The sequence below is a fragment of the Sapajus apella genome, unplaced genomic scaffold (assembly GCF_009761245.1).
Source record: "Sapajus apella isolate SASKATOON/1434 unplaced genomic scaffold, GSC_monkey_1.0 scaffold71, whole genome shotgun sequence".
In the NCBI taxonomy this organism is placed as follows: domain Eukaryota; kingdom Metazoa; phylum Chordata; class Mammalia; order Primates; family Cebidae; genus Sapajus; species Sapajus apella.
This window is the reverse complement of record NW_022437011.1, coordinates 8,272,009-8,286,651: the sequence shown is the minus strand read 5'-3', so window position 1 is coordinate 8,286,651 and position 14,643 is coordinate 8,272,009. Positions and strand designations below refer to the sequence as shown.

Genomic DNA, 14,643 nt, shown 5'->3' with positions numbered 1-14,643 from the left:
CAGGCTTGAGCCACCGCGCCCGGCCCTCATTATTATTATTTTTTAAAAATAGAGATGTTGGCCGGGTGCGGTGGCTCAAGCCTATAATCCCAGCACTTTGGGAGGCCAAGGTGGGCAGATCATGAGGTCAAGAGATTGAGACCATCTTGGCCAACATAGTGAAACCCTGTCACTACTAAAATACAAAAATTAGCTGGGCATAGTGGCACATACCTGTAGTCCCAGCTACTTGAAAGGCTGAGGCAGGAGAATTGCTTGAACCTGGGAGATAGAGGTTGCAGTGAGCCAAGATCATGCCACTGTACTCCAGCCTGGCACCTGGCAACAGAGCAAGACTCTGTCTCAAAAAATAAAAATAAATAAAAATAAAAAATAGAGATGTAGCCAGGCGCGGTGGCTCACGCCTGTAATCCCAGCACTTTGGGAAGCCGAGACAGGCGGATCACTTAGGGTCAGGAGATCAAGACCAGCCTGGAAAACATGGTGAAACCTGTCTTTACTAAAATACAAAAATTAGCTGGGCGTGGTGGCGCATGCCTGTAATCCCAGCTACTTGGGAGGCTGAGGCAGGAGAATCGCTTGAACCTGGGGGGCAGAGGTTGCAGTGAGCTGAGATTGCGCCATTGCACTCCAGCCTGGGCAATAGAGCGAGACTCAGTCTCAAAAAAAAAAAAACAAACAGATGTGATTTTCCCATGTTGCCCAGGCTGGTCTCGAAATACTGGGTTCAAGGATCCTCCTTTCTCGGCTTCCCAAATTGCTGGGATTACAGGGGTAAGCCACCACACCCAGCCAGGCCTCTGTTTTTTTTTTTTGAGATGGGGTCTTGCTCTGTTGCCCAGGCTGGAGTGCAGTGGTTTCAGTGCAGTGCTGTGATCTCAGTTCACTGCAATCTCCACCTCCCAGGTTCAAGTGATTCCCCTGCCTCAGCCTCCAGAGTAGCTGGGATTACAGGTACATACCACCACGCCTGGCTAATTTGTTTTTGTATTTTAGTAGAGAGGGAGTTTCACCATGCTGGCCAGGCTGGTCTCATCTCCTGACCTCAAGATCTGCCTGCCTCGGCCTCCCAAAGTGCTGGGATTATAGGCATGAGCCACCCCGCCTGGCCCAGGCCTCTGGTTTTATCTCCAGTCCCAAAACCATTTTCTCAGACTAAGCCCCCACAAGCCCATCTCTTAGCTGGTGATCAGAGCTTCTGTGGGTCACAGGCTGACCTCCCCCCTCCTCAGCTGGGTCCTGCTTCTCACTTGAGGCTCTTCCCACCTGTTAGCTGGTGGGGCAAGAAGAAAGCACAGAGCCCAAAATAAATGAGGTGCCAGAGTTTGGTTTATTGGCTCATCCAATGCCAAAGGTCCAATGGGCACCCTCTTCCCAAGGAACTGGGAGCCCGAGGCTCCTGCATTTCTCTTTCTTCTCAACGTGTTCCTCCTGGCCCTGATCGAAGTCATGGCAGAAGCTGGGGTGGGGTGTGGGCGGAGACTGGGCTCTGCCAGAGGTCTTAGCGCTCAGTCTGCTTGGCACAAGACGGGGACCCTGGGCAAGAGGGGATGGGCCCCAGGGGCACAGGAGAGGAGCCCACTCAGCAGGGGCCTGTACTAGAGCCAGGAGCGGGGGACCCTGAGGAGTGGGAATGGGGTGACCTGAAGGGGAGCAAGGGCAAAGGAGCAGGTGAAGGGCCCCCCAGATCCCCCTTCTCTCATGGGCCAGGGTCCTCTGAGGCTCAGCGCCTGGGAGGGAGGGCTGAGCGGGGAAAGGGCCAGCTGGCTGTGGGGCCGAGGGTGGGAGGAGGTGACTGCTGGAGGGACAGTCCTTGACCCAAACTGCCCCCAGCCCTAAACCCAGAAGACACACTCACACATACACCCCTAGACCCCCCCCACCTCTTTAATGTGGGAGCATGTGGCACACAGCCCCACCCAGTGACCAGGAAAAGAGCCGCCAGCTGCAGCTCTGGCCTGGCCGTCCTTGTCACTGAAAGCACATGCCAAGCCGTCTTCCATCCACAGCTGCACCTGGAGGCCCCACCTGGGGTCCCCGAGGTCCTCCTCATGTGCTCCCTTTCCCCCAGGTGCCTTCAGCCCGTCCTTGGTCTATCTGGACTAGGACTGCCCCCTCCCCGCTCCCAAACCGAGATGAGCAGTGGAGAAACGTTAGAGCCTCTGAGAAGCAGATGGCCATGGGCTTCAGCAAGGCACTGGGGGGGCGGGGGGGCGGGGGCTGCAGCGGAACAGCAGTGCAGGCCCAGCAGCCGCCACCTCCTTGCGTGGCTCAGTCCTCAGCCTCTGGTCCAGCCTCTACCCTCAACCCCCACAACTGGGCCTCCCTCCTCTTTTCCAAGCCCCTTCCAGAAGAGTGGCCACTGGGCAGGCACTGGAAATGGCCATCGGAGGGGCCCCAGGGGCCGGAGACACCTGGGCTGCTGGCACAGTGTGGAGCAGGGGCAGGGGCTGAGGCCCTTCCTGAGGCTTCATCCTTGCTCTGCAGCCTGCCAGGTGGAGGGCTCAGGCTGAGTCGCCCCCGCCAGAGGTCTTCTTCTTGGGCCGGGTCTTCAGTGTCTTGGAAGCCAGTGGCTGTGGAAAGAAGGAGGAAGATGGGGCTCAGCCTGGAGCCACAACCCCCTGCTCGTTTCCCCAAGCTCCAGCCAGTGCTCTCACCTCAGCTTTGGGCACTTTTTTGATGGGTTTGGCCCTCTTAGGAGCCTTGTCTCCCAGGTCATCCTCAGAGGTCTCTGTCCGGGAATCTGCCGGGTTTGTGCTGGACCTTAGACTGAGGGCAGGGTCATCTCCTAGGTGCAGGGAGAAAAGGAGATGAGGAATCTTTCCCATCTGGGTTCCTTGCCCTCACTGCCCCTCCCCAATCCTGGGCCCTGCCTGTACCTAAGTCCTCGATGGTGTCCAGAAGGCTGCCAGGGCCGGGTCGGAGGCGGCCGTCAGGCCCCTGCAGGGGCAGTGCATCCTCATCCCGAATCAGGGTCAGGTCCTGCATGCTGAAGCTGCGGAGCTTCTCTGACAGCACCCCCTGGCCCTAGGGTCACCACCACGCACCGGGAGAGCCGGGGGGGAAGGGGCGGGGTGGAGATAGCGGTCACCATGGTGCTGGCAGCAGCCCCAGGCTCAGTGCCCTCCCCACAGGGTCCTCACCCAGTCCCACACTGACAGAGCTGAGGGCTGGAGCGGGGCCACATTTCCCTTCTGGACAGATGGGAAAATGGCTGGACAATGAAAGTGACTCAGGCAGACAGCGGGGGAGCCTGGACTGGAACCTCTAGCTGCATAAGCCCAGAGTCTCGACAGTCCCGAGGACGGGGTAGAGGCCAAGGAGCCTGATCAGGGCCCTTTGTACAAGGCTGGGGCCCTGGGAGTCCAGGCCTGCCCCCATCTCACCTTGGCAGCAGCCGTGACTGCAGCATTGGCGGCCAGGTTCAGGCCCCTCTTGCCCACCCTCATCATAGTTTCATAGCTCTTGTCTCGGGCCTGCGTGATGTACTCATCAATCTCCTGCGGGATTGGAGGGGAAGGAAGAGGAGAGGTGGGTGCTGCTGTCAAGGCCCTGCCCTACCCTTGTTTACCCCGGTCAGAGGCCCCTGTCTGCTCTGGGAGGCCACAGCAGCCCTGCCAGGTCACTTCAGGCTCTGGGACCCTCGGGAAGGCCAGTCTGTATGAGGCTACAGGCTCTGGGCTGCCTTGGCTGGGGGCAGTCTGGGAGGTGAGCTGAGAGTAGGGGCAAACCTTCTCCTTGTTGGACAGTGTTGGGTGCACGAACTTGCGGTAGAGCACGCTGGAGCCCTTGGTGTAAGGGGACAGCAGCCATATCACAAAGGCGATCTTCAGCTCAAAGTAGAAGGGGAACCTGTTGGGACAGGGGCAAGTGCAGAGTACAGGGCAGAGAGTCGGGGGGTGCCCTGTGCCTGGCAGCACCAGCCCCTCCCTCTTAGCACTCTGCGGTCCCCATGGGGCTTATGGGACTGCTCCTTTCTAATCCCAGGGGGACTGCGGGGCTCAGCTGAGGCTCCAGGCGGGAAGGTTAGAAGTGATGCTAGGGCCGGGCACGGTGGCTCAAGCCTGTAATCCCAGCACTTTGGGAGGCCGAGGCGGGTGGATCACGAGGTCAAGAGATCAAGACCATCCTGGTCAACATGGTGAAATCCCGTCTCTACTAAAACTACAAAAAATTAGCTGGGCATGGTGGCGTGTGCCTGTAGTCCCAGCTACTCAGGAGGCTGAGGCAGGAGAATTGCCTGAACCCAGGAGGCGGAGGTTGCGGTGAGCTGAGATCGCGCCATTGCACTCCAGCCTGGGTAACAAGAGTGAAACTCCGTCTCAAAAAAAAAAAAAAAAAAAAGTGATGCTAGAAGTAATTTCTCCCAGCACCAACTCTCCTTGCCTCATCCTCTCCCTAAGCCCCACCCCTCTCATTCCTAGAGAAAACCCCTCTTCCTCTGCCCTCAGGTCAGCACCAAGGCAAACTCTCAACCTTGCAGGCCCACCCCTGGGTCTTCACCCCTTCCCTTCCTGCCCTCCCTCTCATCGAGAGGCCTGGGGCTTCTCTAGCTTGCTCCAGACTCTACTGCCCTGCCATGACACGCCCTGTGCTTTTCAGGATTGCCCTTCAGTCCCCCTAACACCTTCTCCTCTGGCCACAAACTCCTTCAGGTTGCCTATGTCCTCACAAAGCCCTCATCAAAGCTCTCTCTTTTGCTGTGTCAAGACACATGTATAGGCCTGGCACAGTGGCCTGTAATCTCCCAGCCTCTTGGGGAGCTGAGGTGGGAGGATCATCTGAGCCCAGGAGTTTGAGACCATCCTGGCAACACAGCAAAACCCAATCTCTACAAAAAAACAAAAAATAAGCCAGGTGTGGTGGTGTGCGTCCCTGGTCTCAGCTACTAAGGAGGTTGAGGTAGGATGATCACTTGAGCCCAGGAGGTCCAGGCTGCAGTGAGCCTAGCTCACACCACTGTACTCTAACCTGAATGACAGAGTGAGACCCTGTCTCAAAAACAAAAAGAAAAAAAAAAGGCATCTATATTCCCTACCCTCAATTTAAAAATTTTTTTTCGAGATGGAGTCTTGCTCCATCGCCAGGCTGGAGCGCAGTGGTGCAATCTCAGCTCACTGCAACTTCCGCCTCCTGGGTTCAAGCGCTTCTTCTGCCTCAGCCTCCTGAGTAGCTGGGACCACAGGCACACACCACCATGCCTGGCTAATTTTTTTGTATTTTTATTAGAGACAGGGTTTTACCATGTTGGCCAGGGTGGTCTCGATCTCTTGACGTCATGATCCACCCGCCTCTACCTCTCAAAGTGCTGGGATTACAGATGTAAGTCACTGTGCCTGGCCAATTTTTTTTTTTTTTTTTTTTTTTTTTTTTTTGAGACGGAGTTTTCGCTCTTGTTACCCAGGCTGGAGTGCAATGGCACGATCTCGGCTCACCGCAACCTCCGTCTCCTGGGTTCAGGCAATTCTCCTGCCTCAGCCTCCTGGGTAGCTGGGATTACAGGCACGCGCCACCATGCCCAGCCAATTTTTTTTGTATTTTTAGTAGAGACGGGGTTTCACCATATTGACCAGGATGGTCTCGATCTCTTGACCTCGTGATCCACCCGCCTCGGCCTCCCAAAGTGCTGGGATTACAGGCTTGAGCCACCGCGCCCGGCCAATTTTTTTTTTTTTGAGATGAGTTTCGCTCTTGTTGCCCAGGCTGGAGTGTAATGGTATGATCTTGGCTTACTGCAATCTCTGTCTCCCAGGTTCAAGCAATTCTCCTGCTTCAGCCTCCCAAGTAGCTGGGATTACAGGCATGTACCACCACACTCGGCTAATTTTATATTTTTAGTAGAGATGGGGCTTCTCCATGTTGGTCAGGCTGGTCTTGAACCCCTGACCTGGGTGATCCACCTGCTTTGGCCTCCCAAAGTGCTGGGATTACGGTGGCTCATGCCCAGCCATTTTTTTTTTTTTTTTTTTTTTTTGTTGGGATCTCACAACGTTGCCCAGGCTGGTCTCAAACTCCTGGGATCAAGTGATCCTCCTGCCTTGGCTTCCCAAAGTGCTAGAATTACAGGCAGGAGCCACCATGCCTGGCTGTTATCCTCAATTTGCAGATCTCTCTATTTCTTTCCTCTCCTAAAACTGTTTTTATCAAATGCAAGGGTCTTATCTATAAATGTAATGATCTTTTGTCCTCTCCCCCTTGGTAAAATTCTCTTGAGTTCTGATGAACTATGTTATTAGTCTTCTCTTCCAAGAGATATCTGATCATTCAGTAAACATTTTTGAGCTCCTGCTCTGAATATACAGATGATTAAGACATACTACCTGTCCTCAAAGTGCTCATACATACGTAGTCTAGCACAGCTTAGAAAATGCCTTGGAAATGCAAGTATCCAGTGTTTATAGGAGTGAATCATATGCCTATTTTACAAATAAGGAAACTGAGGCCTAGAGAGCTGTGACCTGCCTAAGGTCACAGGCAGCATGGCAGAAGATTTCCTGAGGTGCTCTTGCTGCCACCAGAAAGAAACTTAGGGGTCATGTCTGTTCTTAGTCCTTTTTTTTTGAAACAGAATCTCACTCTGTCACCCAGGCTGGAGTGTAGTGGGATGGCCTCCGCTCACTGCAGCCTCCACCTCCTGGATTCAAGCAATTCTTCTGCCTCAGTCTTCCTAGTAGCTGGGATTACAGGCACGCCACTATGCCCACCTAATTTTTTTTTTTTTTTGTATTTTTAGTGGAGACAGGGTTTCACCATGTTGGCCAGGCAGATCTCAAACTCCTGAGCTCAAATGATCCACCCACCTCGGCCTCCCAAAGTGCTGGGAGTGAGGTGTGAGCTACCACACGTGGCTCTTTGCTCTTTTTTCTATGAGATGGAGTTTCATTTTTGTTACCAGGCTGGAGTGCAATGGTGCAATCTCGGCTCACTGCAACCTCCACCTCCTGGGTTCAAGTGATTCTCCTGCTTCAGCCTCCTGAGTAGCTGGGACTACAGGAATGTGCCACCATGCCCGGCCAATTTTTGTATTTTTTAGTAGAGATGGGGTTTCTCCATGTTGGTCAGGTTGGTCTCAAACTTTTGACCTCAGGTGATCCACCCGCCTTGGCCTCCCAAAATGCTGGGATTACAAGCGTAAATCACTGTGCCTGGCCTCTTTTTTCTTTCTTTCTTTCCTTTTTTTTTTGAGATGGAGTCTCACTCTGTTGCTCAGGCTGGAGTGCAGTGGCATGAACTGAGCTCACTGCAACCTCCGCCTCCTGGGTTCAAACAATTCTCTGCCTCAGCCTCCCGAGTAGCTGGGATTACCGGTGCACCATCACGCCCAGCTAATTTTTGTATTTTGTAGTAGAGATGGGGTTTCACTATCTTGGTCAGGCTGGTTTTGAACTCCTGACCTTGTGATCCACCCGCCTCAGCCTCTCAAAGTGCTGGGATTACAAGCGTGAGCCACCACACCCAGCCCCTCTTTTTTCTTTTTTAAGAGACAAGGTCTTGCTCTGTCACTCAGGCTGGAGTGCAGTGGCATGATCATGGCTCACAGCAGCCTCCAACTCCTGGGCTCAAGTGATCCACATGCCACCACACCTAGTTAATTAAGATAAATTTTTAGTAGAGACAAGGTCTCACTGTATTGCCCAAGTTGGTCTCAAACTCCTGGTCTCAAGTGATCCACTGGCCTTGGCACCCCCCCAAAGTGCTGAGATTACAGGCATGAGCTACCTCACCCAGCACTACTATGTTCTTCTGCAGATCAAGTTAGACATGAGAGGGGAGATATCAAGGACCCCATGTAATTGTTGGGAGTAGAAGGAACTTCACCCAAGCCCAATCTTTTGTTTGGGTGGCTGGGTAGAGAAAGGCAGAGGCCCTGGGCCCTGAGATGCAGGAGGGGACGCTGGACCTCACCAGGAGAGCACTATATCCGTGAGCGTCTCGGCCGTGGTGAAGAAGGCAAAGACGATCCAGTACATCATCCATTTCACCTGAGGGACAGAGGGCAGCGCTCACTGGGGCATGGGGCCGAGGGGACCAGTGACACCCAGGACCCCAACTCTGCCTGTCAAGCATGCCTGAGCTGGGGAGAATACCCAGGACCCCACTTCTGCCTGCCAGCCATTCTGGGTCCTCCTTTGCTGGTGGGTCTTGTTAGTGGCTGACAGTGTTGGTACAAAGTCACCCCCATCTGTAATAGGACCCAGTGTACTCCCCTTTCTCTGCCATGTGGGTTGGGTAGGGGGTGAAGGGTCATCCACTCACATATTCCTTCACGTTTTTTGTCTTCACGGCCTTGTATGAAGAATAGGCTGGGTACAGCGTGCCAAAGATGAGCCTAGGGAGGCAGGCATGGTTACCGGGCCCCTTAGCCAAGGGCAATGGCCTCTCCCTCTCAGCTCTGCATCAGCCTCTGGGTAAGTAAGGGGAAGAGGGACAGAACTCCCTGCTGGACTGATGAACTCAGGTCAGTGGGTAAGGGCAAAGCAGCGTGGAACATGCCCAGATAGCTAGGGTGATGCCCCTCCCCACTCTACTGTTCAGTTTTTCTCTAGCCCCTGAGGCAGGGAAAGACCCAGAGGCCACAGGGTACAATGTGGTCCCTTGCACTATGATCCTTGGCTATGCACAAACATGTCATGGAGATGGGGAGTCAGGTCGCTGCCACAAGGTGTCTTCCTTCTTGACCTCATGCCCATTCATACTCAACTGCCCTTACCTTCCACCTCCCCTGTCTCAGAGCCAGGCTCTGTGAAGGAACCTGATACCACCTAACAGGGCACCCTACCTGGCAGTCAGAGGTACCACTGTGGCCCCGGGGCCCTGGGGAACAGAGGGCACAGGGGCAGGAGGCCCGGAGAGAGGCAAAGCGGCTTATTCTCCCATGTAAACACCACAGGGACGGCGCTCAGGGGAGGGCCGCTGGTGATCCAAGTGCAGAGTGCAGATAAGACACAGGCTGGGAAAGAAGAGGAGCAATGCCCTTTGGGGCTTGCCCAGGCAAGAGAGAAGCAGCCACCCCGAAGCCACATGGAGGCCTGAGGTCCCTCATTCCCCCTGGGGTGGGTGGGGGAAGAGGAGAGCGATCATCCCGAGAGTCTAGAGGAAACCAGGACAGAAGCACTTGGCTGCCTGGTGAGGCGCACGGAATGGGAAGAAAGGAGCAGGGCGGGGCTGCCGCTGTCAGTCCCCCACGATGGAGGCCGAGGGGCAGGGTCCTCATTAGGGCAGAGGATAGCTCCGAGGCCCACGAGGAGCCCCTGTCAGGCCCAGCCCCTTGACAATGTGTGGGTGCCGTGGGGCTGCCTGTTTCTACCTGGACAGGCAGGATACTTCCAAACTAGCCGGTGCGGATGGAGTGGGGGGTAGAATCCTCAAAGACAAAGTCTGGGGTCGTGGGGAATGGTTTGTGTTCTCTCCTGGGGCCCGGGGAGGTGCCAGAGACAGCTCCACAGTGTGGTTGGCAGCCCGGAATGAAGGCCACCGCGCGTCCTCCCCCGGCGGCATCCACAATCCCAGGCTGAGCACACACATCTCTCCCAGTTACCGCCCACACTTTGTCCTCCGAGCATTTCTGCTTCCCAATACTCAGACTTCCTCTCTGGGGGGCCGTAAGTGCATGTGCCCTCGTCCCCAGTCTCCTGACAGTGAGTGGAAGCGAGAGGCCAAGGGGCCTGGCGATGGCTCAGAGCTGTGGAATGGTGATGAGGCCCTGCCTTGCTCCACTCTCTTCCATCACCCTGTTCCCTCCCCCAGGGGGACAGGGCCCGGGTCTGAAGACCCCTCCAGCCCAGACCTGCTCGGTGGGGGAGGGGCCATGTCTGCCTCCCCTTCTAAATCAAGCCTTGCTGCTCAGCCTCTAGGATGGGCACAGGAGCAAGGACGGTAGAAATAAAAGAGGTTATTAATAAAGAATGTGGGTGAGGTCCCTGGGAAGCCAGGCCTGCCACGCTCCCCTAATATTCCCCTCTCCAGTCCTGGCTGCCACATCTCCATGTCTCTGGGGACTCCAAATAAGGAGGCAGCACCTTTAGGTGACTCTGCTGCACGAAGCTTCGGAGAAGTCCACCCGCGCTTTAACACCACCGCCCTCCATCACAGCCCGCATCACCCCCAGCCGCCGCCGCACTCACACCACCAGGCGAGAGATGATCCAGGACACCATGGCGGGGCCGGGCGCGGCGCAGGGCGGGGACCCGGCCCGGCCGAGGATGCAGCTGCCGGAGGCCGAGTGGCGGCGGCGGCAGCAGGAGCCGCAGTAGCAGCAGCAGCCGCTGCAGCAGCCGCCGCGGGGGCAGCGGAGCGCCCAGAGCCGCCGTTAAAGGGGAGGTCCCTGCCGCAGCGGCGGGCCGTGGGCGGCGGCGGCTCTTAAAGGGGAGGCCGGGAGGCCTCGGCGGCGGCGCGCCCCCCAGCACCTGCTGTGGCCGGGCACGCGCCTCCGATCCTCAGTGCCCTGCCTTTCTGGAATCGCTTGTTCATCTTTCTTGGGTTTCAAGCCCTAGGCTGTTGTCGTGGTTCCATCCTGAAATCGCCCCTGCCCACCTCCAGCGCTTACTGCGTGCCAGTCCCTGTGCTGACAGCTTCACTGCGTTGCCAGTGAATCCTCTTGACCACCCTATCAGGCAGGGGCTATAATTGCCCTCATTTTGAAGATAAGGGAATGAGAAGCTTAGAAGGTTCAATAATCTGTTGAGAGTCACAAAGCCACCAAGTCATGCTGCTCAGATGATCCCAGGAAGCCTACTTTAAACAGGTTATATCCCCCAACTGCTGACTAGCAAACTCTCCTCCTCATCACAGGCCCTGGAGACATCCACCTGAGCTCACAGGTATAGCCGCACCTGTCCACCCCACTCCTCATCCCCATTGAAAGAGGATCTCCCCTGGCCTGATGATGTTTTGTTTTTTGAGACAGGGTCTTACTCTGTTGCTCAGGCTGGAGTGCAGGGGCACAATCTCAGCTCACTACAACCTCCACCTCCTGGGCTTGAGTGATCTTCTTGCTTCAGCCTCTGGAGTAGCTGGAACTGTAAACAGGCCGAAGCCACCAATGCCCAGCTAATTTCTGTACTTTTTTTTCTTTTCGCCAAAATGAGGTTTTGCCATATTGCCCAGGCTGGTCTCAAAACTCCTGAGAGCTCAAGAGATCCACCTGCCTCAGCCTCCCAAGGTGCTGGGATTACAGGTGTGAGCCACTGGACCGCTGGTCTGCTTTTTTAGGTTGCCAGCTCCTAAGCTTTGCAGGGGAACAGAGGTTTATGCTCTCAATGTGGTTACTCCCAACAAAGGGTCACCTTTCTTTTCAAACAGAGGGGCTGGGAGAGGGGCCTGGGGCTCCAGTTACACCCCCATCAGCAGGCACTAGTGGCAGTGAATGTCCTGATTCTAAAGTCATTTATAACCAGAATGTAGGCTAGCCTGCCTCCTGATCTTCAGCAAAGCAACCAAACTCCAACCATCCACTACCCCCCAGCCCTATTGCTCTCCTTTCCTGTCCCATTTTAAAGCTTCTGCATTCCTCTACCCTTTTTGTTGAGGTGTAATCCTTCTGGTGACCACAGCATCAACCTGTGCCCATGGGGCTGAAAGGACATATTCAGAACTGTGTATTTCAAAGAGTCATGGTATTATTCAAGCTCAGTATTCTTGAACCACACAATGGTCTATTTCTAACATAAATTATATTTCCAGGTTCAAACGCTTTAGAGGATGTTTCCCAAAAGGTTCCAGAGAAGCAGCCTCCGATAACCTCTTGCTATTCTTTACAACTTCCTCTCCAGAAAGCCTCTTCTAATTGGGATGCAGTCTGTTCTCACCCCACAATTAAGCACTTTAATTACTGCTTGATAAGTCCCATATGGGCCTTCTCCCACCATCTCTAAGGTGATCTATGGCCACGTTTCACGCGGACAGACAGGCTATGTGCTTAAGAATCCCACCACAGATTGTCCAACTTTGCTCAGGCCACACACCATGGCCTTTCTCCTCAGATTTTGCCACCTTTCCCTCTCCATTCACAGAGCATAAAGTATGGGGAAACATGTCTCTCTTTTTGCCCTCTAACTCACGTGGCCCCTTCCCCTCGCCCCCAAGTCCCAAACCATAGTGACCTTACCCTGGCACTTTCCTTTCTCCCAACATGGCACAACCTCAAGAAGCAAAGAAAAATATTTGTGGCCGGGTGTGGTGGCTCACATCTGTAACCCCAGCACTTTTGAGAGGCTGAAGCGGGCAGATCACAAGGTCAAGAGATAGAGACCATCCTGTACAACATGGTGAAACCCAGTCTCTACTAAACATACAAAAATTAGCTGGATATGGTGGCATGTACCTGTAGTCCCAGCTACTCGGGAGGCTGAGGCAGGAGAATTGCTTGAACCCAGGAGGTGACGGTTGCAAATGAGCTGAGATCACGCAACTGCACGCTAGCCTGGCAACAGAGTGAGACTCAGTCTCAAAAAAAAAACCCCACAAAAATACATACATACGTGTGTGTGTGCGTGTGCGCGCGCACAGTCATGAAAACCTGGAAATGAATCCCCAACCTCCAACCCAACTCCCAATCTGATGTTGATTTTAGAAGGGTTGGTACGCAAAGAATTTAGTCCACTCCAAACAGATTTGTTAGATTTTTAATAAGAACATGGAAATCCCAATCAGCCCTTCAACAAAATTAAAATACAGAAAGTGAAATTAAAAGTATTCTACAGTAAATGACTTTTATTTAAAAAAAAAAAAAAGTAACTGTGAACATATAAACAGCCTGCAGGGCACTACAGTACAGCTGGAGAGAGATACATTTTCCAATGTACCTATGGGTCAATGAATTCCATCATTTTCAAATAAATCCTTAATCAGACTCCACTAAGTTGGAAAGTTTTGCTGAAAATATTTCTGGACAAAAAAAAAAAAAAAAAAACCACCTCATGTTGGAAATCAACTGTCCTTCCCATTTGGAAAGGTAAGAGGAATCCCCAGGGAACACACCACAGCTCAGAGGTGACAAAGTTCCTTCTCATATGACTGTTCCCTCAAGGTAAGACTAAGATGGGAGGGGGAGAAACTAAAAGAATCCTAAAAAAAAAAGCCAATTTTGAGAAATTCTGCTTTGGCTGATTTTGTGCTATAATGGGTAGCTGATTTCTAAAAATCATATTTCTTCAAAGAGTTTTATATTGAAAGGAAGACTAAATGTAATGTGCCTTTCCTCATAATCCAGGAAAACAACTGTGGTATTTCAAAAATTCTAAAAATATCTACTTTCATGAAATAGTAACTATTTCACTACAAACCTATTTTTCACTAAATACACACATTTCCTAATCCTGGAGCCTCCTGGGAAAAGCAGTGGGTTCTCCCTGGGCCCTGCAAGGCTCCAGTGTTCACAGGAGAGTGTGGGGAATGGCTTCACCCCGTCTCCTGGGATGGGCCTTGTCAGAGGTCATGTGCAGAGACGCTATCAGGCTTCCACCAGGCATGTTTAAGCAATTACCCCCTACTTGTACCAGTTATGTGATTTCCCTGACCTCCAAACACATTCCCATTTAACTAGGCACAAGAAGAAAAGAAAAGAAAGGTGTGCCCATGAATCTCAAATCAGGAGAATGTGCAGGAAAGCCCCGCTGTGTTCAGGCAATTTGGATTCCCAAAAGCCCACAGGATGGGGATGTGGCACTCTTGGCTTGGAGTCTGAAACTGTATGTGTGAACAGTACGACTTTCCTGTGTCAACCTTCGGTGTTGAGGCAGCATAGAAGAGAGTGGCTGGAGAGTTTGGAATACTGACCACACTGGCTCCGGGTGAAGGGCTTCTGCTCCAGCAAAGAGCCCTGCCGTTCCCTGTAAGTGTTGTGAGTGAAAGACCTGCTTCACAGGAGAGTTTGGAGTTTCTCCATGCCTAGGATCTTGCCAGTTTGGATTCATGAGCCTTGAGGGTGCCAACCGCATCTTTCACTGCATGGTAAATGATGTTCTTCACCTACAGAGGATAAACAGCAAAGTCAGTTCATGGCAGCCCCATGCAAATGCATGTTCTACCTTGACTGTAAGCCTACTGGTTAGTGGGGAAACTCCCAACAAGGACTGTGCGTTCCTACACAGTCATTTACAAATTACATAGGGCATAAAGTCTGTACTAAAAAAATAATAATAAAATCCTGTGAACAGCTATCTGATCACCATCATTTATGTGCTTACTATGTCCTGGGCAGGCTCTGTTGCTGAACTCTTTTTTATTTTTCAATTTAAAGATGGGGTTTCACCATGTTGGTCAGGCTGGTCTTGAACTCCTGACCTCAGGTGATCCGCCTGCCTTGGCCTCCAAAGTGCTTGGATTACAGGCGTGAGCCACCACGCCCGGCCTGTTGTTGAACTCTTTATGTGGACCTTTGCTTAATCCTTGCCAGAATCCTATGAGGTAGGTTCTATTATGATCACCCCCAGTTTATAGATGAAAAACTGAGGAAACTCAGGCCACGGTGAACGCCTGGAGAACTTTGCTTCCTTATATGGTTAAGGGGCTTCCCTAAGGTTCTACAGAAAACAAGAATGGAAGGTAGGATTATGGCATATTTTTTCCCTTTGTGCTTGTATGTTTTCTGATTTGGAAAATACATTACATGTGAAATTGGAATACACAATAAAAGTTATTAAA

General features: G+C 52.9%; 2 protein-coding genes across 4 annotated transcripts in view; both read right to left on the bottom strand.

Annotated features, from left to right (window-relative positions):
• Nucleotides 1-1,311: 1,311 nt before the first annotated feature.
• REEP2 (receptor accessory protein 2) lies at nucleotides 1,312-10,349 on the bottom strand. Of its 2 annotated transcripts, none has more exons than XM_032250399.1 (8): nucleotides 10,125-10,349; nucleotides 8,257-8,329; nucleotides 7,906-7,982; nucleotides 3,732-3,852; nucleotides 3,387-3,500; nucleotides 2,880-3,027; nucleotides 2,658-2,788; nucleotides 1,312-2,573 (listed from the first exon to the last, which is right to left on the bottom strand). In XM_032250399.1, the coding sequence occupies exons 1-8, from the start codon at nucleotides 10,154-10,156 to the stop codon at nucleotides 2,505-2,507; spliced, it is 765 nt and encodes a 254-aa protein (XP_032106290.1). In that variant the 5' UTR covers nucleotides 10,157-10,349; the 3' UTR covers nucleotides 1,312-2,504. The 2 variants fall into 2 exon arrangements, with proteins under 2 accessions (XP_032106290.1, XP_032106291.1); XM_032250400.1 differs by having other exon boundaries at nucleotides 2,419-2,573; nucleotides 2,880-3,021.
• A 2,258-nt stretch (nucleotides 10,350-12,607) lies between these two features.
• The window catches only part of KDM3B (lysine demethylase 3B), a 77,193-nt gene continuing 75,157 nt past the window's right edge, over nucleotides 12,608-14,643 (bottom strand). For both annotated transcript variants that reach the window (XM_032250397.1, XM_032250398.1), the window contains one exon: nucleotides 12,608-13,968. In XM_032250397.1, the coding sequence (XP_032106288.1) occupies nucleotides 13,888-13,968 (81 nt within the window). In that variant the 3' untranslated portion in view covers nucleotides 12,608-13,887. The remainder of the gene's footprint in view (nucleotides 13,969-14,643) is intronic.